This window comes from Chlorocebus sabaeus, chromosome 23 (assembly GCF_047675955.1).
Source record: "Chlorocebus sabaeus isolate Y175 chromosome 23, mChlSab1.0.hap1, whole genome shotgun sequence".
Lineage (NCBI taxonomy): Eukaryota > Metazoa > Chordata > Mammalia > Primates > Cercopithecidae > Chlorocebus > Chlorocebus sabaeus.
The window spans coordinates 30,852,802-30,880,110 of NC_132926.1; the positions used below are offsets into that span (position 1 = coordinate 30,852,802).

The 27,309-nt window shown below is 42.6% G+C and overlaps 1 protein-coding gene across 1 annotated transcript; it reads left to right on the top strand.

The window, feature by feature from the left end:
- Positions 1-26,060, top strand: SLC36A3 (solute carrier family 36 member 3). Its single transcript, XM_008015044.3, has 10 exons — positions 1-128; positions 4,746-4,836; positions 6,989-7,077; positions 9,790-9,885; positions 14,515-14,599; positions 15,537-15,755; positions 18,288-18,386; positions 18,789-18,955; positions 21,902-22,071; positions 25,784-26,060. Exons 1-10 carry the CDS (start codon positions 1-3, stop codon positions 26,050-26,052), a joined length of 1,413 nt encoding a protein of 470 aa, XP_008013235.3. The 3' UTR covers positions 26,053-26,060.
- Positions 26,061-27,309: the final 1,249 nt, after the last annotated feature.

Below are 27,309 nucleotides of genomic sequence, written 5' to 3' on the forward strand. Positions count from 1 at the left end.
ATGTCATTACTTGGAAGGGACTACAACAGTGAGCTGAACTCCTTGGACAATAGATCTCAGTCCTCCTCAGAGAGCAGCAGTAGCATTACTTCAGAGAATGTCCATCCTGCTGGGGAAGCTGGACTATCGTAAGTGGCTGCACCGCTCTTCCAGGCCTGAGGCCAAACACTGCTGTTTTTGCAGCTCTGGACTTTGTCTTCCTTCGTCTGTCTCCTTAACAGGCTTATTCCATTAACAGGAGATGCATGGATAAAAGATGAATCAGAATCTAAGGAGGTCAATCACTGTGGCTCTGGCTACTAGCCCTGTTTCCCAGTTTTTACGAAGAACCCAGCTAGAGCAGCCACATTCAACATGAGCAGCTAGTCTCCAGGAATAGTTTCCTATCTCAGGCTGCCTGCCCTTTCCTTCCTCTCTCTCTTCCACAGTCTCTGGCTGCCTTCTTCTCCTCACACATCTGCCATTATTCTCTCTCCCTCTTCTCCCCAACCCCCCATGCCATCCATCCAGAAAACAAAAGGTGCTAACTCCAGGTCTCCACCTTTACTGCCCCAAACTCAAACACACGGAACTCTTCTCTCTGTTTTTTAAAATTTAATTTAATTTAATTTAATTTTAAGCTTCAGGATACATGTACAGGATGTGCAGGTTTGTTACATAGGTAAATGTGTGCCGTGGTGGTGTGCTGCACCTATTAATCCATCACCTAGGTATTAAGCCCCACATGCATTAGCTATTTATCCTGATGTTCTCCCTCCCCCCGGCCCCCATCCCCAACCAGCCCCAGTGTGTGTCTTGTTCTCCTCCCTGTGTCCATGTGTTCTCATTGTTCAGCTCCCACTTACAAGTGAGAACATGCAGTGTTTGGTTTTCTGTTCCTTTGTTAGTTTGCGGAGTATACTGGCTTCCAGCTCCATCCATGTCCTTGCAAAGGACATGATCTCGACAGAACTCTTCTTCTAGGAGTTACTGTCAATCAGACTGCTATCTGGTAACCATCAGATCGGTAATAACTGTGGACACAAAGAGATTATCAATGACAATCCCCAGTGTTGATAAGGATATCAGGAAATGCCCTCTCTCATCTTTTTGGGAAGAATTAAATTGGTATCTTTCTAGATGGCAATGTTGCATGTCAAATCCTAAAATGTCATTTGTATAAAACACACAAATATTTATTTGGCAAAGGCTGTCTGAAAGTACACAACTTGTGCACACACACAGAAAACTGACAGCAGTGGTTGCCTCTGGGGAAGAGAATTTGGAGGCTGAGAGAAAAGAGATTTATATTCATTTCATAAGGATTTGGATTATTGTGTTTCACCTTTCGAATTTTGTACTGTATCACAAAATCTAGTTTTTTAAAGTATAATGAAATATAAATAAATATACCCTTTGATTAATAATACCCCTTCTAGGAATTTTTTCTAATGAAATAATAGCATAAGTGACTGGGCACGGTGGCTCACGCCTGTAATCTCAACACTTTGGGAGGCTGAGGTGGGCAGATCACGAGGTCAGGAAATCGAGACCATCCTGGCTAACACGGTGAAACTCCATCTCTACTAAAAATACAAAAAAATTAGCCGGGCGTGGTGGTGGGCGCCTGTAGTCCCAGCTACTCGGGAGACTGAGGCAAGAGAATGGTGTGAACCCGGGAGGCGGAGCTTGCAGTGAGCCGGAGATCGCACCACTGCACTCCAGCCTGGGCCACAGAGTGAGACTCTGTCTCAAAAAAAAAAAAAAAAAGAAAGAAATAATAGCACAAGTGTGCATAATTTTTATCAAAGTACTTGTTATAATGTAACCATCCAATGGGTTCACCTCCCCCGCTGCCTAGACAGAGATGATTTATCAAGACAGGAATTGCAGTGGAGAAAGAGTAATTCACACAGAGCCTGCTGTGCAGGAGACAGGAGTTTTATTATCACTCAAATCGGTCTCCCAGAGCATTCGGGGATTAGAGTTTTTAAAGATAATTTGGTGGGTAGGAGCTTGGAAAGTGGGGAGTGCTGATTGATCAGGTTGGAGATAGGGGCTCGAAGTGAGTTTTTCTTGTTGTTTTCTGTTCTTGGGTGGGATGGCAGAACTGGTTGAGCCAGATTACTGGTCTGAGTGGTTTCAGATGATCCATCAGAGTACAGGGTCTGCAAAATAACTCAAGCACCGATGTTAGGTTTTACAATAGTGATGTTATCCCCAGCAGCAATTTGGGGAGGTTCAGACTCTTGGAGCCAGAGGCTGCATGACCCCTAAACTGTACTTTCCAGTCTTATAGCTAATTTGTTAGTCCTGCAGAGGCAGAATGGCCCCCAGGCAAGACGGGGGTCTTTTTGGGAAAGCGTTGTTATCAAGAGTCAAATCATGAAGTGAATTCCTTCCCAAAGTTAGTTCAGCCTATGTCCAGGAATAAACAAGGACTTCTTAAAGGTTAGAAGCAAGACGGAGTTGGTTAAGTCTGATTTCTTTCGCTGTCATAATTTCCTCAGCTATAATTTTGCAAAGGCAGTTTCAATAATATTGAAAACTTGGAAACATTAAGAGAAAGGTTAACACATGGAACAAACATACCGTAGAATATGATACAGTCATTACAAGTGATAGAGGAAATCTACTGGACATGAAAATGTGTAGCACATTTATTCATACAGAAAATTAGTTGAGGATCCAGCATGTCTAGTGGTTCTCCTCATGTAAAATTCTGTGCATTTAGTGCAAATAAAGATGCCCAGAGGAATGCTAATTATAGTGTGTGGTTATTTTCAATTGGTGGGATTTTGGAATTTCCTTTTATAATAGCAATTGTGTAGTTTTCAAGAAAAAATATAAACCCAATTTTTTAAGTCCCAGGGGAGCTCGCAACATCTATTTATGCTTCAAGGTCCAGATGAGTAATGCTGTCAGCTAAGGTGCAGTGGTTCCTCCAAAACTTTGTCTCACCTTTCCCACAAGATCGGATTCAAGTAGGGGCAAGACATTGGTGCTAGCATGCGAAAGAAGTAAGAGACAAAGGGAAAAAGAGCAGAGGGTGGGAAATTGGACCACATCTTTTGGAGAAATTACTACTAAAGAACTGACAAATTACAGTTATCAAGAAATAAAAATTATCTCTCAGAAGTAAAGGGACAATGGGTGCCCCCCCTCCCCATCCTTAGGTGAGTAGACTGCCCTAACAGAACTTAGGTCAATAGACTTCACTCAATAGATTGAAGTCACAGAAGTCCCCAACAGTCCACTTCAAGGTGTAGCCTTGAAGTGCAAACACCTGGTATAGCTTCTTGCAAGCCCCTTGCCATGACTCCCTAATGGATAAGGCAAAGAGACGTGAGCACTATCTGTGCTGGACTCACTTGGGCATTGGTTTTGGCTGTCCTGGCCACCTGCAGACAATTTAAGTGTGGCACAAAGGCATCTCTGTCTTAGCCTGAGACTTTGTCTGTATCTCCCAATGGCATCTTCAAGGTACCCTTTTGTTCTGGATGGAGGGGGCACTTCTACTTGCTTAAGCCAGCCCATGCTTGCCTTTTCCCTATCATCCCAGTTCTTCTTCTTCTTGAAGGAGGCCCTTTCTAACAAGTGAGCACCACGAAGGCCAAACCAAAGGTGGCAGGTGATGATGAGGATGATGATGAGGATGATGATGATGAGACAATGATATGACGATGATGCTCATATCTGTGAAGCACTTCATGATTCCAGGATTCATCATGTTGTCACCTCTTTTGAGTCTTACAGCTTCCCTGGGACATAGGCAAGACCAGAATTGTTCTTCCTTTTTTGGCAGTGAAACAGGATCTAAGTAGCTAAGGGCTTCCCAAAGTAGTAACCAAACACAGTAGGTTAGTGGCAGAGCTAGACCTCAGAATTAAGTGCTCCTACTGCTTGTGCATGTACTTTTTATTTAAGTTCCTTTTTGATTCTGTTCTCATGATCCTGCTCCCACTTTTCCTACCCAATCCACATCAGGATTGGAGCTGCCTGGGCAGGTGCTGCCAGCACAGGTGTGAAGAATATTTAGAACCCTAGGCCCTAGCACCCTGCTGGGACCATCATAAGTACTCTATATGCACAGTAACAATTGTTATTAAATTATTAAATTGTACCCAGTGCATAATGTGAATATATTATATAGCGATTCATGGATGTATATATACACACACACATATGTATAGAGAGAGAGAGAGAGACAGACAGAGAGAGAGAGAGCGTACAAGCAGTTCATATTCACAATGAATATTGGTTGAACAAATGGATGAAAGAATAAACTAAAACCAGTAAATATTCCATATATGGTAGATTTTTGTTTCTAGTGAGTTAATAAATAACCTGATGCCTCACTGTAGATTGAAGCAACTATTACTAATTTGTTCCATTGTCTATCCAACTGATAGACACGTATTAGGTTGCGATAGATGTTATTTGAGAGAATAACTCATGAAAGAAATCACTGGATGGATTAATGAACCAACCAGTACTAGAGCGTTATCCAGAGTGGTAGCAATTTTTATTTCCTTTAGAGCCTAGTGTGTGTTAGATATTCGTTGAGTCACTTGAACTAGCACCATCCCCAGATCAGATGTTCCAGGACAGACCCCTAGAATTGAAAGTTGTCTCCAAGTCCACCTCTTCAGGTTTTGTCCTTCTCCCTATCAGGCGCTCTGGAGATGCCAGAAGGAGGCTGAGCTTCTGGCCATGCTTCCCTTCCACTAACAGTACCCTCTGTCTCCCTACTCTCCCCACCACAGGATGATGCAAACTTTGATCCACTTGTTGAAATGCAACATTGGCACAGGGCTCCTGGGGCTTCCCCTGGCCATAAAGAATGCCGGCTTATTGGTAAGAGGCATCTGTGGGATGGGAACTAGGTTTGCTCATTTGCAGAAGGGGGGTGATAGGTCCTGAAGGCCTTCAAACTGTTATCAATGGGCAATTTGGGGGTATCCTCTGCAATAGAAAATGTGCCTGTTGACATCAATCCCCTGGAGCCAACCTGGGTCCAACCTGAGCATCCCTGGAGGGGGCACACCATTACTCTTAAAGACTCACCATGCTCATCTGACTCTACTTTGCCACAATTCTCCCAACAGTCCTCCCCACTCCCTAGGATCACATGCAGCTCATTTCATCATTTGCATTAACAGCCCAATCCCTGCAGGCATTTGAGTGTGTGACTCTTGTTCCAAACTAAATGATGGCACATGAGAAAGTATCTTGGACACAAGGATAGACGCCTCCAACAATCCCACCAATCCACTCTCCCCATGCCAGCCTACCTCTGTCTCTTTTCCCGTGCTGTTCCTGCCCCCTTGTTTCTGTCTTTTTAAATTGCCTGCTCTCTAAAACTACTCTTTCCTACAATCATTAATGCCATCCTCACTTTGTGTTTTTCTACCATTTATATCTACCTTACCTGGGATTCTTAAAGCACGTATGAAGATAAGACATTTATTTATTTGTTTGTTTGTTTGTTTAGACAGAGTCTTGCTCTATCACCCAGGCTAGAGTGCAATGGCGAGATCTTGGCTCACTGCAACCCCCGCCTCCCAGGTTCAAGTGATTTTTCTGCCTCAGCCTCCCAAGTAGCTGGGATTACAGGTGTGGGCCGCCACGCCCAGCTAATTTTTGTATTATTTGTAGAGACAGGTTTTCATCATGTTGGCCAGGCAGGTCTCAAACTCCTGACCTCAGGTGACCCACCCATCTCGGCCTCGCAAGGTGCTGGGATGACAGGTGTGAGCCACCTCGCCCAGCCGACATGTTTATTTTTAATAGGCCCACCTTCCTCATTTAATTTAAAGCTCTGTGGGCAAAAACTGTCTAATTTCCCTTTGCACCTCCCCACAGTAGCCTCTGTAGGGACTGGCACACAGCAAGTTTCCATTAACATCTATTGAATGGAATTGATACCAAATATATAATTTCCATTTCGTTGCAGTGAATCTTTTCTTATCTCCAGGCCTGGTAAGTGGCTCCCATGTCTAAAGAAGGCAAGACCCTTGCTTCCTCTGTCATGACTTCTGATCTTCAGTGGTTCCAACCCAGAGATGGGACTGTCCACTTTGGAATCCTCTGGGTTCTAGAGCTTCTGCAAAAACACATGGTCTTCAGCCACACTATCTTTGCCAGGGTGGCATTTGCTTTTTAAGACAATGCTTTCATTCTTTGATGTTTGCTTCCTCAGAGTCATTAGATGATTTCTTTACCTTTCATCTCCCACCAGAACTTCTGGCCATGATTTGTCTGAGAAATATTTATTGAGTACCTACCTACCCTGTGCATTTGTAGCCCCTGGGAATATAGAAGCAAACAAGATATGAGAGTCTCTGCTGCATGAAGCCTGCATTCCAGTGGAGTCGAGTGGTGCTCTTGATCCCTCATGTGTGTCTTTGTGATAGGTCACATCTATAGAGACACAAGTGTTCAGAACAAAGGATGTGAGAGGGTCCCTCTTTATGCCCTTCTGATCACATCTGGAAGATATGATTAGTAATCAGCTCCACTTTTTAAAAGGAATTTGACAGATTAGACACACTACAGATAACAAATAATTGTCTGCCCCAAAATGTCAACAGGGCATCTGTTAATAAACTCTGCACTAGAGGAAGAGAACTGAGTCATAAGACACCTTGGTCCTCAATTATCTTGGAGGAAGGGAGGGCCAGGGTGTATCATATGAAATAAATTTACCACGAGGGACTCTAAACTGGTAAAACTCAAGGAAAATGAGAAAGTGCATGGGCTATGTGGGAAAGTAATGAGCTCTCTGTCACTGGAAGTATGCTAGCAGAAGCTGGGCAGCCACTCTACAGGGATGCTAAGAAGAGCATTCAAACTCTAGCATCTGGGAGCATGAGGACATTCAGGCTGGGTCTGCCACCCCAAAGACAGTTTTATTATGCAAGAGGCCCCAGCACCCAGACAGTGAGAGGGCCAGGGAATGGGAGTGATCATTTCTGGCTCACTTCCCCCTCTCTCCTCTCCCCTCCAGGTTGGTCCTGTCAGCCTTCTGGCCATCGGGGTCCTCACCGTGCACTGCATGGTCATCCTGTTGAACTGTGCTCAACACCTCAGTCAGAGGTCAGAGGCCTGCTTCTCTCCCATCCTGGCACTGGGGCCCCCTCTGCGGGTGTGTTACACTTCTTCTGACCACTGACCCAATTAATTCAGCCACTGCTCCAGGTCACCTTGCTACCACTCTGGATTCTATGAAGGCAAGGAGAGCGTGACAAAGAGTCCCAATTAGAGACTCTAGGCACAGATCCAATGCTGCTGCTAACAAGCTGGATGACTATCAAATTCCTATATCCCTCTGAGCCCAAATCTCCTTGCCTGAAAGCATTGAAAGTGATAAAAGATGCAAAAGCACTATATAAATTGCTCTATTTATTTGAGACATAGACTTTCTTCTCTTCCTTTTAGCCTCGCCACCCCCAACCTTCTCCCACTCCAATACTCACACCTTGTCAGGGTAATTTGTTTCATGCAATCTCCTTTCAGAACAAGTTAGTAACAGTAAAAAGCATACTTACTAAAAAGAAGCATTCACGATGATTTCAGTCATTATCAGAGCATACATATAATAATCAATGTTTACGTATTTGAAACTGTAATGCAAAAACAATTTCAGACAGAAAAGAGAAATGCAGTAAAAACAAAGAATGCAGAGATCCACAGTGCTCAGCTACTCCCAAGGCATGCAAAACTAAATAGGTCCTCGTAAATGTGAAGAAAGGCCTCAAAAGTCAAAGTAGGGACAGTAAATAAAACTCTCCATAAAGCCTAATTATCATAGCCCACAGAGGTGTACCTGGAGTACATATCAGTCACACCTAACTCTCAGGGCACCTTCCTGCTCACAAAATGCTTTTAAGAGCATTTACTCATTCCGCAGTTAAATGTACTGTGCAATCACACTGTGGTTACCATGCCAAGAGCCTTGCAAGGCTTGTTGACTCCTCACAGTAAGCCTCTATGGTAGGCACTATTTTTATTCCCATTTTACAGATGAGCAAACTGAGGTTTAAATGCCTCGCCCAGGGTCATATCACTGGGAAGTGGCAGAGCCGGTATTCAAAGACCTACTGTGACTCCACTGTTAATCATTTTGCAAATCTTCTCTTCCCTCAAGCCTTCTGGGATCATTATATCACCAGATAAGCTTCTGACATCAGGCCATTTCTGAAAGCCTTTCTCTGATTTTTTTTTTTTTTTTTCTGATGACTCGTCTTTTATTTTTTCTAATATAGAGGTTGCAGAGTGATGCCCTAAGAGTTGGCTATGGCCTTCAGTTATGTTTTGGGGGATCTCCACAGTTTTATTCTTTAGTCAACCTTTAAACCCTGGAGATTTCGGCCAGGCACGGTGGCTCACACCTGTAATCCCAGCACTTTGGGAGGCCGAGGCAGGCAGACCACCTGAGGGCGGGAGTTTGAGACCAGCCTGACCAACATGGAGAAACCCCATCTCTACTAAAAATACAAAATTAGCCAGGCGTGGTGGCACATGCCTGTAATCCCAGCTACTTGGAAGGCTGAAGCAGTAGAATCACTTGAACCCGGGAGGCGGAGGTTTTGGTGAGCTGAGATCGCGCCATTGCACTCCAGCCTGGACAACAAGAGTGAAACTCCATTCCAAAAAAAAAAAAACCTGGAGATTTCACATTCACAAAACAAAAAAAAGACTCTGCCTTCTTAATCAGTTAGACAACCGACTACTTCTGAGCCTTCATTTTTTAGATGTGCTTCTAGAGGCAAGTCCTGAGCAATCCCTTTTACAATGGGACATGTATTCCGGTTTGCCACAGTCTCCACTGCTCCCTACTGTCTCATACTCAGCCCTGTCACCCACCAAATCACCAATACCTGTCTGATCCCATAGCTTTTGAATTTACAACCCTCAGATTTATATCCTTGCCAGTTCTATGCAAGGCGACCTCATTTGTATTGAAAATGCCTATCACAGTGAGCAGTAATAAAAATGCCATGTTCCAGCACATCTCCATATCCATCTCTCACTGTCTCCTCCCCCAAAATCCAGACTGCATGTGAAGAAAAATGAGGCCCAGAGATCTCAAGAGACTGGCTCTACATGTCTGGCTACCTGAGGGTCATGTTGGGATTTAAACTCTGGCTTCTGAAGAAGGCTGGAGCCCTTCCTCTCTTCCACCTGTTCCCCTCAGTCCTGCAGTTTATGTCGTGCTTCCAGGATCCGGGCAACCTGCTGCTGTTTCCAATTGCTCCAGCCAAAGCTGTTTCTGCAGCAGGGCCTTCTCCACCCCTAGAAGGGTTGAGGAAGAGGAAGAGGGACATGGGAAGAGGAATAGGCTGGAACTTAGGCATCACATCCTACAGGGGTGCTGGGCAGGATCCCGAGTATCACCTTTGTGAGGGGTCTGGCCCAGGCCAGGATCTCAAATGCTCTGACACCCTCAGCAATGGGAAGGAGGGAATCACTGGCCTGGACACACCCACACCACCTCTTCCCTCCCTTCTCCTCTCCCCTCCATATCCCCTTTCCTGCTTTGCAGACCCACGTCAATGCACAGCTACCATTTATTCAAGAAGACTAAATCCAATGACAGTCAGTTAAACATTTGTATTTAAAGGGATAACTGCAGAAAAAAAAGAAAAAAAAGGCGAACTCCTGAAAGTTGTTAAAGTACATCACTGAAAAAATCGATAGAACGCTTCATGCTCACACACAAATACAGAAAAATCACTCACTTTGGGAGAAAACTGTACCTTTAACAAAAATGTTTTAAATTATGCATTGTTTGTTCTTTCCCCCTAGACTGCAAAAGACTTTTGTGAACTATGGAGAGGCCACAATGTACAGCCTTGAAACCTGCCCACACGCCTGGCTGAGGACCCATGCAGTGTGGGGAAGGTAGGAGTCACAGATGTCCTAGTAGTAATAACAATCATCATCATCACCACTTTTCTTTATTTCTACTTATACAGGTTCTAAATGAATATGCTGTTATTGTAAACAATCAAACAGTATAGAGAATCCCCCATCTCACTCTGTGCCCATAAGGTAATTGTGGAAATCTAGTTAGTAAATATTCCTTTAGACTTTTTTCTCTACATGGACATCATTATATGTGTGTGAATGGAAGTACATAATTTACTTTCTATTTTCTTATACATTACGTAGGATAATTTTTGAAAATTTGATTTTTCATCTAACAATATGTCCCTATTTTTTCACGTTGGAACATATAAATGGACCTTATCTTTCGGTAGGGGGTTTGGGGACAGAGTTTCGCTCTTGTTGCCCAGGCTAGAGTGCAGTGGTGCGATCTCAGCTCACGGCCATCTCCCTCTCCTGGGTTCAAGCAATTCTCCTTCCTCAGCCTCCTGCGTAGCTGGGATTACAGGCGCCTGCCACCACATCCAGCTAATTTTTGTATTTTTAGTAGCGACAGGATTTTCACCATTTTGGCCACACTGGTCTCAAACTCCTGACCTCAGATGATCTGCCTGTCTCAGCCTCCCAAAGTGCTGGGATTACAGGTGTGAACCACTGCACCCAGCCAACCTCATTATTTTTTAAGGCTCACAATGTTCCCTAGTGTGGACGTATATCTGTTTCATTTGCTTATTCCCCTAAGGTGAACATTCAGGTTGTTCCCTGCCTTGATAAAAGTTAACGGTGTACAAAATGGTTTTCTATGTCTTAGCTACTCTGTTCATCTCAACAGCTTTGCGAGGTAGGCAGCGTGGGTTTTTATTGTCTTGGAAATATGAGAGTTATAAAGATAAAATAACAGGCCGGGCGTAGAGGCTCAAGCCTATAATCCCAGCACTTTGGGAGGCCGAGACGGGCGGATCACGAGGTCAGGAGATCGAGACCATCCTGGCTAACACGGTGAAACTCCATCTCTACTAAAAAATACAAAAAACTAGCCAGGCGAGGTGGCAGGCGCCTGTAGTCCCAGCTACTCGGGAGGCTGAGGCAGGAGAATGGCATAAACCCGGAAGGCGGAGCTTGCAGTGAGCTGAATCCGGCCACTGTACTCCAGCCTGGGCGACAGAGCAAGACTCTGTCTCAAAAAAAAAAAAAATAGATAAAATAACATATCCAAAGACATGGACATTGATATGGGTGGAGCAGAGATTTGACCAAGAACCTAACATTGGAACCTTCCCCAGCAAAGTCCCTCAGGAGGTAGTGAATCACACTGTGGCTGCTAAGATTCCTTTGCAGCTCCTCTCTTGAGATTCTCAGTAGGTCATTGATCTCCTGATCAGGAGCCACTCTAATGATTAGATGATGTCATGATTAGGTGAGGTCATGAGAAAGAGTTGGAAACATTTAAAAAATATTTAAAGTAATAATTTGTCATCTTTGATTTACTAAGAGATACGTGAGGAGCTTGATTAAAAACTGCCCATTCTTTGGCCGGGTGCGGTGGCTCACGCCTCTAATCCCAGCACTTTCGGAGGCTGAGGCGGATGGATCACCTGAGGTCAGGAATTTGAGACCAGGCTGACCAACATGGCGTAACCCCATCTCTACTAAAAATAGGAAAATTAGCCAGGCATGGTGGTGGGTGCCTGTAATCCTAGCTACTCAGGAGGCTGAGGGAGCAGAATCGCTTGAACTCAGGAGGCAGAGTTTGCAGTGAGCTGAGACCACACCATTGCACTCCAGCCTAGGTAACAGAGCGAGACTATGTCTCAAAACAAACAAACAAACAAACAAAAAACTGCCCATTCCATGGAGGTAATGGTCATAAATGGATGCTCAAGCTGTTACAGGAATGGTCACTGGGAAACTTTATAAAGGGAGAATGCACTGATGCCACCTGACCCCATGTACTCATCTTAGCATCTCATATTTATATACATGACAGCTAGATATGGTGTGTCTCATAATAGCACATAGTAGGGAGTACAGAGTAGTACCACCTCTGAGATATTTCAAAAATAAATTTGAAACCTCCATTTAATCAAATTCATTAGATCTAATATCCATTTATAGGAAGCACAGGGGATAGAAGAACAAGATAAATAACACCATGAGGAAGTCATCAACCAAATAGAAAAAATAGGATATACTACAGGACAAATGATCTGGTATCTTCAGCAGCAAACAAAAAATTAAAAGTTGCGAGGAAAAAATAAACAGGGCAACGGGAATATAGCAATTTAAAAAACTTAAGAGACTTAACAAAATACAATGTGTAGACTTGTTTGGAAACTAACTGTAAAATAGATATTTTTGAGACAACTGGAGAAATCTGAATATGGACTGATTATTAGATGATATAAAGAAATTATTGGCTGGGCACAATGGCTCACGCCTGTTATCCCAACACTTTGAGAGGTCAAGGTGGGAGGATCTCTTGAGACTAGGAGTCAAGACAGCCCAGGAGGTTGAGGCTGCAGTGAGCCATGATTGCACCACTACACTCTAGCCTGGGAAACAGAGTGAGATTCTGTCTCAAGAAAAAAAAAAGAAAGAAATTATTGTTAATTTTGTAAGAGATGATGATGGTATAATGATTATACTTTTTAAAGTTATTGTCTATTAGAGCTGCATACTGAATTATTTACAGGTGAAATAATTTGGGATCTCTGATTTGCTCCAAATACACCGACAAATTAAGTATGTGTGTGATGGGGCTGAAGAGATAGGGAACAAGTGGCAAAAAGTTCATTGTTGAAGCTGGGATGAGCACATGCGAATTCATTAAATTATTCTCGTTAAATTGTCATTATATTCATTAAATTATTCATTGTTTTTGTATATGTTTGAAAATCTTCATAAGATAGACAGAAAAAGATATTATTCTGAAGTCACATGTGACACTGCCAAGATTCTGACACAATAGGCTGATATGAGAGCCAGGAGTCCGTATTTTTAACATATGCCTCAACCAACAAATTGGTTGATACTACAAACCAATTTTGAAAAACCCTTATCTAAACATTATAATCTAAGTAAAGGAAAATATTTTTGTTCTTTTGAAAAAATGCATCTCCAAATTTGGGATAATTTAAGAACCCAAAAGAGTAATGACAATAACCGAGTACAAGATATTAAATTTAGAAATAATTAATGTGAATCTGTTGTGATGCCAAAAAAAGAGGAGAAAAGAATATATCGCTCTGAAAAAACAGCTAATAAATTTAGAAGAAATGATAAATAGAATTAGAAAACCATCACCTTGCAACTACCAATGACATAATTGATTCAAGCAAGGAACATCAGTGAATGGTAAAACCATTGATTTGAGGAAGAGGATAATCACTCCATCTCAAAGTTTTACCCCACAGATTACAAAGGGAAAATGTACATTTCCAATGGAAGATCTGGCAGTCCCCAACAAAGCAGAACAACAGGATACCATGTGCCTCCCAATATGATGAAATAGAGATACAAAACTATCACCTCTGTAGTATTCTTGCTAAAAGTGCTCACCTGAATTTAATCATGAGGAAGCAACCGTACAAGCCCACAATGTGGGGCATTCTATAAGACAATTGACCTATACTCTCCAAACAAAGCCAATGTGATGAAAACACAAAAAGGTGAATGTCTATGGGACTGTTCTACATGAAAAAAAAAGACTAGAGACATAGCCAAATGTAATATACAAACCTTCATTAGATCCCAAATTAAAAAATAAAGTAGCTACAAAAGATACTTTAGAGAGAATTGGGGTAATACTAAGTCATTTTTATATAAGAGACTTGAGCATCTGCAGATTTTGAATTTGTTGGGGCTGCTGGATACCAATGAATGACTGTATTTAAAATAGAAACTGCATATATGAAGATATTGAAGTTGATTTTCTGGCTATTACAGTCTTAAGAGAGATACGTTGAAGTATTTAGGGTTTAAGTGTTAGGATACCTGCAATTGACATTTTTCTTTTTCCTTTCTTTTTTAATTTTTTTTTTTTTTTTTGAGATGGAGTTCAGCTGTGTCGCACAGGCTGGAGTGCAGTGGCAAGATCTCAGCTCACTGCAACCCCCACCTTCAGGGTTCAAGCGATTCTCCCGCCCAAGCCTCATGAGTAGCTGAGATTTACAGGTGCCTGCCACCACACCCAGCTAATTTTTGTATTTTTGGTAGAGACGGGGTTTCACCATGTTGGTCAGGTTGGTCTCGAACTCCTGACCTCAATGATCCACCTGCCTTGGCCTCCCAAAGTGACCTGCAATTGACTTTCAAATGATTCTGAATAAAATTGCTTGTGTGTGTGTGTGTGTGTGCGTGTGGTGTGTGTGTGTGTGTGTGTATAGATGAATGAATACATATATACATACATATATGTAATAAAATTTGGGGCCAAAAATTAACAACTGCTATAATTTAGTTAAAGGGCACATGAATGTTAATTATACTATTCTTTCAACTTTTTGGCTTAAAAATTTTTCAAACTAAAAAAAAGTAGGGAAAATTTTAAAAATAATAAAAATAATTGTTTCAAATAATAAACTATTAAGAAATAATTGTAGTGTTTGTTTCCTCCCTCTATCGGCCTCTTCCTTTCCTTCCCAGGTACACTGTCAGCTTCTTATTAATCATCACCCAGTTGGGCTTCTGCAGTGTTTATTTTATGTTTATGGCAGACAATTTACAACAGGTAAAGAGGCCTCTTCTAGGGGGAGTGGGAGAAAAGCAGACCTCCTGCTGCTGAGGCTACATTAGCAAATGTATTGTGTTAGGGTCATGGGAGGAGAGAGCTTATTTTTACTCCTAGATCAGACCACACTTGGGAGCTCTCTCAGTCCTGGGAACCACGTTTTGAAAGGATAGAGGAGCCAAAGTAACTTCTGAAGAGTGTAACCAGGGTAGAAAGAGAGGCCTGCAATCATGTCCAGTCAGAAATCAATGATAATTGTTAGCCTGAAAAACACTGGTGACATTTACTTTGAGTATCTCAAGGTTGTCATGTAGAAGATGTCTAAATATACAAGGCCAACAAGCTGCCACCTTCCCCTCATTGCATTCCTATCAGACATTACAAATCAACCACAGCCTTCTTTCTTGGCTTTGCGGATTAGAGGGAGCATCCTTGGTTTTGTGCACCCAAACAACCAGAAAGAACTGTGACAAGTATTGTAGATGGAATATTCAAGTAGATAGATGATGACCAGCTTTTTAGATTTAGATATTTAGAGCTTCCCAGCTTTTAGGGCTATCTAAATTTGAAGATGATATTCTTGTGTAATGAATTCCCTTTCTCTGGATGTATGAAAGAAACCCATTTTGTAGATAAGAAAAGGTTTGGGTAGATAACAACCTCAAAGCCTTGAGATTTTATGATTCTAAGAGTTTCTGGTTGTCACAATCATAGGCATGACAGCTAGGGTTGCCCAGTTTGGCAAATAATAATATATGACACCCAGTTACAATGGAATTTCAGATAAGTAGTGATTTTTTTTACTATGAGCATGTCTTATGCAATATTTGGGACATATTTATACTAAGTTATGTTAATTACCTGAAATCGACTTATAATTGGTGTCCTATGTTTTATGTAGCAATCACACTGCCTGTCATTGTGTGCTTTATGTCAGATGGTAGAAGAAGCCCACGTGACCTCTAACATCTGCCAGCCCAGGGAGATTCTGGCGCTGACCCCCATCTTGGACATTCGTTTCTACATGCTGACTATCCTGCCCTTCCTGATCCTGTTGGTGTTTATCCAGAACCTCAAGGTGCTGTCCGTCTTCTCGACATTGGCCAACATCACCACCGTGGGGAGCATGGCTCTGATCTTTGAGTATATCATGCAGGTCTGTGCCACAGGGAAGAAGGGATCGGGGTCCAGGCTCTCTGAAACACCTGGGGAGGAGGGTTTGTTATCATGAAGCTGAGGAAGGTGATCCTCTGCTCTGAGCAGCCCCTGCCAACATGACATCTAGGAACACTTCTGTCCCACAAGTTGTAAAAGCTAATTATTACCATCATCATTGTCATCAACATCCTCCTCATCATCATCGTTGTCGCATTGGATAACAATGAGTCATTCAACAAATAATTACTGAACACATTCTGCAATCCAGGCATGTGCAAGGGGCCAGGGACTCAGTGGTAAGTAAAAATACATAGGGTGCCTGCTGTCATGGAGGCTGCATTTACTTGGAGAGATAAACATCAATCAAATAACCAAAAAAAATTGTAAAAGTGGTAGGTGGACAAAGGAAATACAGATGATAAAGGAATTTGATTTACTTGGTGCCAAATTATTTACATACATTAACTTATTGAACCTTCACAATACTACTTTGGAAGTAAAGCTGGCGCTCTGTATCCATGATTTCCACATCCATGGATCTGAACAATCACAAATGGAAACTATTGGGAGAAAAAAACCTAAAAATATACAACAATAAAACATCATGCAAATTAAGAAACAATTAGGTCTAACAACTATTGGCCAGGCACAGTGGCTCACACCTGTAATCCCAGTATTTTAGGAGGCTGAGGTGGGAGGATTGCTTGAGTCCAGGAGTTCAAGACCAACTGGACAACATGGCAAAATCCCTTCTCTACAAAAAATTAAAAAATTAGTTGGGCATGATGGCTTGCACCTGTAGTCCTAGTTACTTGGGAAGCTGAGGTGGATGGATCACCTGAGCTCATGAGTTCAAGGCTACAGTAAGCTATGATCACACCACTGCATTCCAGCCTGGGTGACAGAGCAAGACCGTCTCAAAAAAAAAAAAAAAAAACATAGGTTATATGCAAATACTACACCATACACCATTTTATATCAGGGACTTGAGCATCTGCAGATTTTGGTATCCACGGGAGGTCCTGGAACTAATGCCCCATAGAGACCAAGGAGCAACTATACTATCTTTATCCATAGTTTACAGACAAGGAAGTTGATAAAGTAATTTTTTCATGACTTTCAGACTGCCTGCCATGTCCATGCTCCATTATCACAGACCATAAAATCCCGCTATTATACTTTCATTTTCTTGAGTGAAAGTCTCTGGTGTTGTATTCATTTCCTATTGCTGTTGTGACAAATTACCACAAATCTAGTGGCTTGAAACAACACAAATTTATTTTCCAGTGCTTGAGTCTCGCTGGACTGAAATGAAGGTGCAGCAGAGTGGTATTCCTTTCTGGAGGATCCAGGGAAGAATCTGTTCTCTTGTCTTCTCCAGTTTTGTAGGGGCTGCCTGTGTGCCTTGGTTTGGGTCCCCTTCCATCTTCAAAGCTAGCAGCCTCAAGCCAAGTCTTTCTCATACTGCCTTCCCTCTGGTCTTCCCCTTCTGACTCCCGCTTCCACTTTTAAGAATGCTTGTCCCACCTAAATAATCCAGGATCATCTCCTTGTTTTAGGGTCAGCTGACTTGAAACCTTAATCCAATCTAAAAACTTAATTCTCCCTTGCCGTGTAACAAAACATACTCACAGGTTTTGGGGATTAGGATGTGTACATCTTTGGGGAACCATTATTCTACTCACCATAGAAATCTATTAACATAATCATTCCCTCTAGATTCATGAGAGCTGCTATACTAACTAGTGGGCTGCACAGCCCTGAAAGAAGTGTGAGAGAGACACATTAGAGGACTGGGAAACAGGAGATCTGAATTCTTATCTGGGCTGTGCCACTGACTTGCAGAGTGGCCTTGGGCAATTCCCCTCTCCTCCATGTTCAGCTTTCTCCACATGTAGAGATGAGCAGGCTACCAGTAGCCAAAGGGTGGGACAACCCAAGTGTCCAAGTAAATGACGAAAGGATGAACACAATTTGGTGTCTATACATACAGTGGAATATTATTCAGCCTTACAAAGTGAGGAGACACTGACACATACCACAATATGGATGAACCTTGAGGACACTAAAGCTAAGTGAAATAAGCCAGGCACAGAAACGATAACTATTATAGGATTCCAGTTACATGAGGTACCTAGAATAGTCCAATTCATAGAGCCAGAGAGTAGAGTAGGGGTTGCCAGGAGGCTGGGTAGTGGGGCATTATTATTTGATAGATAAAGAGTTTCAGTTTGGGGTGATGAAAAGGTTCTGGAGATGGATGGGGTGACAGATACCCAACAATGTGAATATTCTTCATGTTACTGAACTGTACACTTAAAATAGTTAAAATGGTAAATGTTATGTGTATTTTAGCACAATATAAATAAATAAATAATCATATTTAAAAGATTAGAAGGCTGACTGAGGTCTAGGTATCTTCTGATTTTCTCTGTTGAGGTCAGGTGTGACCCAGCTTTCCACCAGGCAAAGATTCAGGATGACTCCGGCACCGTAACGACACCAATGCGCTTCTCCCACTTTCTTTCAGGGGATTCCATATCCCAGCAACCTACCCTTGATGGCAAACTGGAAGACCTTCTTGCTGTTCTTTGGTACAGCCATCTTCACGTTTGAAGGCGTCGGTATGGTAAGATTGATGGGGTTCACACGAGTGGTCCCTAGTGCTCTTTACAGTGGCCCACTGTAGTTCCAGATGTCTAAATAAATAGTAGTTATGGAAAGTACAGACTCTGATCTTCTCCTGGTGAAGGGAAAGTCTGTACCCACATACAGCGTCCCTACTGCTCTAACACACCATGCTAAGCCTTGAAGACTGAGAATTTACTAATCAACCAAGACTAAGTAGGACATTCCTGCCAATAGAAAGTGTGAGAGAAAACGAAAGGAGTGTGGCCATGTGGAGAAGCCCCCTTCTGATTCTGGGCCCACCTGGGGAAGGACATCTGTGCTTGTATGGAAACCGTCTCCTTCACAATGGGCCACATCTCTTTCTACTTTTTCTTTCCCAACTTTTTTTTTTTTCCTCCAGGTTCTGCCTCTCAAAAACCAGATGAAGCATCCACAGCAGTTTTCTTTTGTTCTGTACTTGGGTATGTCCATTGTCATCATCCTCTATATCTTCCTGGGGACACTGGGCTACATGAAGTTTGGGTCAGACACCCAGGCTAGCATCACCCTCAACTTGCCCAATTGCTGGTATGTACTGCCCACCTCAGGTGAGATAGGGAGAGACACGGGATCTGTTCTGGTTGTCATAGCAGAGAGCACAGCGAATCATGCCCTGAGCCATGAAGCTGGTAACGCATGGCTGGAAGTGACATATGTCTCTCCTGCTCACACTGCATCAGTCAACGCAAGCCACATGGCCGCACCTCACTCCAAAGGGGCAGGGAAGTGCAACTCTGCCATGTGCCTGGCAGTATTTGGTGGACAGCACATATAACTGCTGTGCCACCTGATGCAGTGACAGTGGGGATTAATTGGATGAATACACAGATAATGCTTAGAAAAGTGCTTAGCACATGGTAAGCATTCATGAGTGTTAGCTATTATCATTGTTATGCATCCCCACAGCCTTCATTTTTCCAAGGTGAGTAGGATGATGGTGCATTTATTTCCCACAAACCTGGAGCTGTAGAACGAGAAAAATGTAACCATCCTCACCCACCTTGCTGTGTTATGGTGATGACTAGATGAGACACTAAATGTGGAATTTCTTTGAAGTTGTGCCTTATTTTACGCAAGCCATCATCCTAATATGCTGTTCTTGTTCTAGGCAATTTGGGCTGCCACTAGCTACCTTGGACAGGGCACTTTCCTTCCTGGGACCTCAGCTAGAAAATTTGGGCATTGAACTCCATCAGGACTTCACACCTGCTGGTGTGAACCTCACTAGTCATCAGGTTCTCCAGGAAAGCCTTAAACAAATATACCTTCCCAATAAGAAAAAGACCAGCAACCCAATGAGAAATGGGCAAAGGGCAGAACAGGTATATCACAGGCAAATAAAAAAAAAAAATGACCAGATGGCCAGATAAAGAGATGCTCAGAAAGATAATAGAAGGCAGGTACAGTGGCTCACACCTGTAACCCCAGCACTTTGGGAGGCTGAGGCGGGTGGATCATCTGAGGTCAGGAGTTCGAGACCAGCCTGGCCAACATGGTGAAACCCTATCTCTACTAAAAATATCAAAATTAGCTGGGCATGGTGGTTTTAGCCTGTAATCCCAGCTACTCAGGAGGCTGAGGCAAGAGAATTGCTTGAGCCTGTGAGGCGGAGGTTACAGTGAGCTGAGATCGTGCCATTGCACTCCAGCCTGGGTGACAAAAGCAAGAATCCATCTTAAAAAAAAAAAAAAAAAAAAAAAGGAAAGAAGAAAGAAAGAAAGAAAGAAAGAAAGAAAGAAAGAAAGAAAGAAAGAGAAAAGAAAGAAAGAAAAAGAAAGAGAGAAAGAAAGAAAAAATAGAAATGCAAGTTAAAAAAATAAATACAAGGGCAAAGATGCATGCATCAACACAGTTCAGACAAGGATGTGGGAAAGCAGGTCTTTTAATACACTAGGACAGCAAATGGGCAATATGTCAACAGCTATCAAAATTTTAAATCACGTAGGCTTTTACCCAGCATTTTAAATTCTAAGCTTGTATATTATATATGCCTTAATATATGTACAAGGATAGTCTGTGCAGCATAGTTAACTTGGGAAAAGTCTAAGCACAATCTAAATATTCATTAATTGGTGACTGATTTTTAAAATTATTGCATATCCATGCAATTGGCATACCAACCAGTTATTAAATAGAAGAGCCAGATCTATGTGTACTGGCAGGGAACAATCTTCAAGACATACTAGATGAGACGGCCAGGAGTGGTGGCTCACACCTATAATCCTGGCACTTTGGGAGGCTGAGGAGGGTGGATCACCTGAGGTTGGGAGTTCGCAATCAGCCAGACCAACATAGAAAAACCCCATCTCTACTAAAAATATAAAATTAGCTGGGCATGGTGGTACGCACCTGTAGTCCCAGCTTCTCAGGAGGCTGAGGCAGGAGGATTGCTTGAATCCAGGAGGCGGAGATTGTGGTGAGCTGAGATCACACCATTGCATCAATTCTCGGCCTTTTGGCTAAGATCAAGTGAGATCGTTCCATTGCACTCCAGCCTGGGCAATAACAGTGAAACTCCATTTCAAAAAAAAAAAAAAAAGAAAGAAAAAGAAAAGAAATATTGGGTGAATAAAAGAAGAGTCTACATGTATATATGTATATGTGTGTGCATATCTGTGTGCGTGGATGTGCATGTATGTTCCTACATTCTGTATGAGCATGTACAAACACCAATCATTTCTAGAAGGGCCACAAGAAAACTCTGAGTGGTTGCCTATGGAAAGGGAAACTAGAAGCTAGGAATCAAGGGTGGGAGGAATGCTTTTCACTGTATGACTCTTGTACCATGAGTTTTACTCTATGCATATATTGTCTTGTTTGTTTGTTTGTTTGTCTGTTTGAAACAAACTCTGTTGCCCAGGCTGGAGTGAGTGCAGTGTTGCAATTTCAGCTCACTGCAACCTCTGCCTCCTGGGTTCAAGCAATTCTCCTGTCTCAGTCTCCTGAGTAGCTGGGACTACAGGTGCACGCCACCACACCCAGCTAATTTTTGTGTTTTTAGTAGAGATGAGATTTCATCATATTGATCAGCCTGATCTTGAACTCCTGACCTCAGGTGATCCACCTGCCTCAGCCTCTCAAAGTGCTGGGATTACAGGAGTGAGCCCCCACGCCCACCTATTGTCTTTTAAAAAATTAAAAAAGAAGAGGCATAGATTCCTGAGCTGCAAGCCTACTGACTCACAATCTTCAGCAATATGCATTTTTAATAAGCTTCCTGGATGGCCCTGATGTCCAATCTGGCCTGAGTCATCCAACATTAGTCAGTTCTATAACTCAGTGACAAGTACAGATTGAGTAACCCTTATCCAAAATGCTTGGGACCAGAAGTGTTTTGGATATTGAAGCATTTCAGATTTTGGATTTTTGGATTAGCGATACTCAACCCATACCACCTTCTGAGCAGTAAGTGAGTCCTCAATGGCCCTTCCGGGGAGCCGTGTCACATTTCACATCCTATTCATGTGTCTGCAGGTTGTACCAGTCGGTCAAGCTGATGTACTCTATCGGCATCTTCTTCACCTATGCCCTCCAGTTCCACGTCCCAGCTGAGATCATCATCCCATTTGCCGTTTCCCAAGTGTCAGAGAACTGGGCACTGTTTGTAGACCTGTCTGTCCGCTCAGGCTTGGTCTGTCTAACCTGTGAGTAGCATAAAAGGGCACTCTTTACCCAAAGCTATGACAGAGAGCCACACAGGTGCCCACCCCACCATCATTGGATCTGCCACTTGCCTTCTTTGTGACCTAGGGCAAGATATTTCACCTCCCTGGACCTCAGTTTTTCCACTTGAAAAAATAAATGGGCTTAACACAATTACCACACAGTAAATGTTACAGTCATGTCTACTGCCTACACATAGAAAATAGATGCTGGCTGGTTTGCAGAAGAAGTATCATTCATTCAATCCTATATGTCACAACTGACATTATCTAATACTGATGATAATGTAACAATATATTACCATTGGGGGAACTGTGGCCCAGATAAATTAAGTAACATGCCCAAGTCATTCACACTAAGTGACAAAGCTGGGATTTGAACACAGATTGTGCAGCACCAATGCATCTGTTTTTCATGGTGCCATATTTCTTCTTATCATAAATTATGAACAAGTCCCATATCATAAAGTGAGGTTTAACTGAAGGGAAAAATCCCAATGGGACTAATTTTTCAGAGTCTTGGAGATTATTTATTTATTTGTTTATTTATTTGAGACAGAGTCTCGCTCTGTTGCCCAGGCTGGAGTGCAGTGGTGCTATCTCGGCTCACTGCAACCTCTGCCTCCCGGGTTCAAGCAATTCTCCTGCCTCAGCCTCTTGAGTAGCTGAGATTACAGGCACCTGCCAACATGCATGGCTAATTTTTGTATTTTTAGTAGAGATGGGGTTTCATCATGTTTGCCAGGTTGGTCTCGAAATCCTAACCTCAAGTGATCTGCCTACCTCAGCCTCCCAAAGTGCTAGGATTACGGATGTGAACCACCGCACCCGGCCAGAGATCATTTTTGGGGTGTACTCTTCTCTCCTCCCTCCCTTCCTTTCTTCATGTTCCTTTCCATTCATTCATTCACTCATTCATGAGCACTGTTGTAGTGTTTGGGAACCTCATGAAAAGGGCTGGGGAACTCTTTCTTTGGAACATGTCTAGACAGAGGATCACAAACGATGACCCATGAGGAATGAGCAAAACAACAAGGGATGTTTTGCCTGGAGAAGCAGAGGCTCAGGAAATTTCCATATTTCTCCTTAAACACCTGTGGGATTATTGTAAAAGTGAAGGAAGAAATTTAGTCTTCGAGGCTCCAGGAGCCAGAATTTAAAGTCGTTGAAGGAATCAAGTCTCAGTACGGGGTCAGGAGAAACTATGCAACGCTTGGAGCTGTCTAGAAGAACATACTATCAGATAACAAGCTTTAAATGACTGGCGTTTTATAAGCAGAAACAGCAAAAACCTACTTGGTTTGAGGTGTTAGAGTTCACAGTCTGTGCCAAGACATCAAGAGGCTGTAAATAATATTGCTTGCAATCATTCCTACTGGGAAGGGTGTACGTTGACAAGAAAGTCTGAGGAGCCTCTGAGTATTGGGGAATGCATGACTAGAGACAACTGACCTTATAATGACATGCCCTGCTTTTGATATATGCTGAATGTCCCATTCTTCCTCCATTATTCATCCATCAATTCTATTATCCTTTATTCATTCAACAATCATTTGCTGAGCACCTACTACATGCCTGGCATTGTGCTAGACACAAGGGATGCAATGATGAATAAAGAAGATGTAGCTTCTGCCTTCACAGGACCTACAGTTGAGTGGCAAATATATGCAAGGAAATAATTACAGCACATTGCAATGATTGTTAAGATGGGACATCATGATGCTCTATATGATGGTTAAGATCGTAAGTAGAAGACACTCTCTACACGTAAGAGGGTCTTATAACTAAGCCTGGTTGGGTCAGGGAGTCCTCTCCAGTGGAGTGACACTTCAGTGAAGACCTAAATGATAAGTAGGAAATAGATGGAGGAGTGAAGAATGTACCACGGGAAGGGAACAGACTGTGCACAGACCTGAGGCAAGTATTGCCTATGGTCCCTTTGGAGAAGTGGAGAGTGCTGAGAGATGAGGTCAGAGCTTTGTCAGGGCCAAGTCCTAAGGGTCATTGTCCTGAGGAGTTTGGGCCATGGGGAGCCATGGGAAGGCACTGAGCAGAGGATTGACATGACCAGAACGGAGTGTAAGACCTTCCTCCAGTTCACCTTGCATTATAGCTTTTCTTGCATATATCTTCTCTACCCCCTGGTAGTGAACTTTCCTGGAAAACTGATGCTGAGTTTTCTCTGTAAGCAGCTTATTAAACATCGGATGAAGGAAAGCTAAGGACAGGGACTTTCCATCGGAAGGGTAATGCACTCCTAGCCATGAGAGTCTGTGAGTCTCTCTCATGTTCAGATTGGATGTGTCAGAGCAATTTCAGAAAGAGGTGATTTTTTTAAAGATCCAGCAAGTTTGTATGGATGCTTTCCAGAACAGGCTTTCTCTATTTTGTTCACAGGAAAATCACGTGATTGGAATATTTAACGTAATGGATATCCCAAGTACACTGATTTGATCTTTACTAATTATATAAATATATTGAATTATCACACATACCCCAAAACTATGTACATATATTATACATCAATGTAATAATTGTTTTAAAATAATAAATTTGCATAAAATTAAATCATATAAATTATATATTTACTCAATCAAACATTATTGAAATTGGACTCCCTTGGAAAATCTGTGATACTATATGTTCACCATGTGTATAAGAGATGGAAATTTAGGAGTGTGAAGAGAAGAGAAGGATGGGGATTGGATAGCTTAATGCTCTCTTCGTGTTTTATGGCCTGCTTCATTACTAAGATCCTATTAAGAACAGAAAAATAAGTGGTTGAGGTTGGGCGCGGTGGCTCACTCCTGTAAGCCCAGCACTTTGGGAGGCCGAGGTGGGCGGATCACGAGGTCAGGAGAGGGAGACCATCCTGGCTAACACGGTGAAACCCTGTCTCTACTAAAAATACAAAAAAATTAACTGGGCGCCATGGAGGGCACCAGTAGTCCCAGCTACTCGGGAGGCTGAGGCAGGAGAATGACTTGAGCCCGGGAGGCGGAGCTTGCAGTGAGCCAAGATCGCGCCACTGCACTCCAGCCTGGGCTTCAGAGTGAGACTCGGTCTCAAAAAAAAAAAAAAAAAAAGAGAGAGAGAGAGACAGAAAAAGAAAAATAAGTGGTTGATATTCGGACAGCAGCAGAAGCATCTCTCATTTTTTTTATCCATCCTTGCTTCTAGACAAAAGCTGTATTACATAGATACTACAAACGTTGGTTCTGAGCCTGGGCAAGAGTCAAGCACTTATTGAGCACCTACTGTGTACCAAGTTATTTCTTATACATGACAGACAGCAGAGTGAAAAGGACCTTAGATCGGGCATCCCAGTGGATTCTCATCTCAGCTCTGTGTGACCTGGAACAAGTCCTGTTCCTTCTAGAGCTCTAGATTTCCCCATCTCTACAGTGAGGAGGTTGTAACAGATGAGTGGTAGAGGAGCCCTTCCAGTAAAGATTATAGGTTAAAAAAAAAAAAATCCAATAGATAAAATATAAAAGGAGAGCATCTGTATTAGTAGTTAAGACAGGGGTGGGAGTTGCCTGACCTTCCAAAACCTGCAGTAGGCTCCCTCTCACCTCTCCAAAGCCGTTGCTTAGGTATCTGTGAAATTCTAGGACTCCAAAGCAATGGCTTGTTTCTGAGCTGCCTTTTTGCAGGCACATTCAGTGATTCTAAATTTCTCCTTTCGTTGCAGGTGTCTCAGCCATCCTCATCCCCCGCCTCGACCTGGTCATCTCCTTGGTGGGCTCCGTGAGCAGCAGCGCCCTGGCCCTCATCATCCCAGCCCTCCTGGAGATCGTCATCTTTTACTCTGAGGACATGAGCTGTGTCACCCTTGCCAAGGACATCATGATTAGCATCCTGGGCCTTTTAGGGTGTATATTTGGGATATACCAAGCCCTCTATGAGTTGACCCAACCCATCAACCATTCCATGGCCAACTCCACAGGTGTCTATGCATAATTATCTGTTTTTAGTCTAATAGCTCTCCCTTCTTCCCATCCCCAGTTTGACTTCCATGTGGATGTTATATACCTTCATCAAATCCCAACATCTCTATATTAATTAGTGGCTTCTTTATCTTTCCAAGAGAAATGCAGATGAGAAAAGTTAGCACTGATGTCTCTCAGGTTACACCTTTTTTGTTTTATATTTTTTGGATGGCCTTTTGTACCTCTGAACCAAAATTAGATTCAACTATTCATATTATCAGCCTCATTTTATGGAAAAGGGATGCCACTTACCCCAAGAGCCCTTGAAACAGAGACCAAGCATAAATACAAAAGTAATGTTTTCTCCACACTGCAGTAGCTGCTCTTAAAGCATCAGATTTAGAAAAGTGTGGCCGGGCGCGGTGGCTCACGCCTGTAATCCCAACACTTTGGGAGGCTGACGTGGGCGGATCACAAGGTCAGGAGACTGAGACCATCCTGGCCAACATGGTGAAACCCCGTCTCTATTAAAAATACAAAAATTGGTTGGGCATGGTGGCAGGCGCCTGTAATCCCAGCTACTCAGGAGGCTGAGGCAGGAGAATCATTTGAACCAGGAAGTCGGAGGTTTCCATGAGCCGAGATCGCACCACTGCACTACAGTCTGGTGACAGAGCAAGACTCTGTCGCAAAAAAAAAAAAAAAAAAAAGAAAGAAAAGAAAAGTGCATGTTGGGCAAGGGGAATTTTCTATTTAGATATTCTAAGTAGAAGAGTCACAGAGAGAACACAAACAGAACTCAGCAGTAATTTTGTCTAACCACTGTCTCCACCACTGATTTCCTACTGGCCCCCAAGTTCCTCCCCATCTCTCAGTCTATGAAGTGAAGGGCTGGACTAATGGATTATTAAGGACTCTGTCAACTCTGATATTCTGAAAGTGAATAAAAGAAATTAACTTATCCACCAACCACAAAAACTGGCCATGCTAGTAGTGTTGGTGAGCAGGTGGAGTAACTGAAATTCCACACACTGCTATGTGGATAGAAAGTACTACAATCAGTTTGATAAACATCTTGTAGTCTCTTTAAAACGTAAACACATACCTACCACATGATCCAACTATTCCACTCCAGAAGAAAGAAATATATATCCATAAAAAGACTGGTACAAAAATATTCATGGTAACTTTACTTATAAAAGCAAAGAAGTTGGAAATACTCTAAATGTCTATAAACAGGAGAATGGATAAACAAATTGTGATGTATCCATACAATGGAATATTCCTC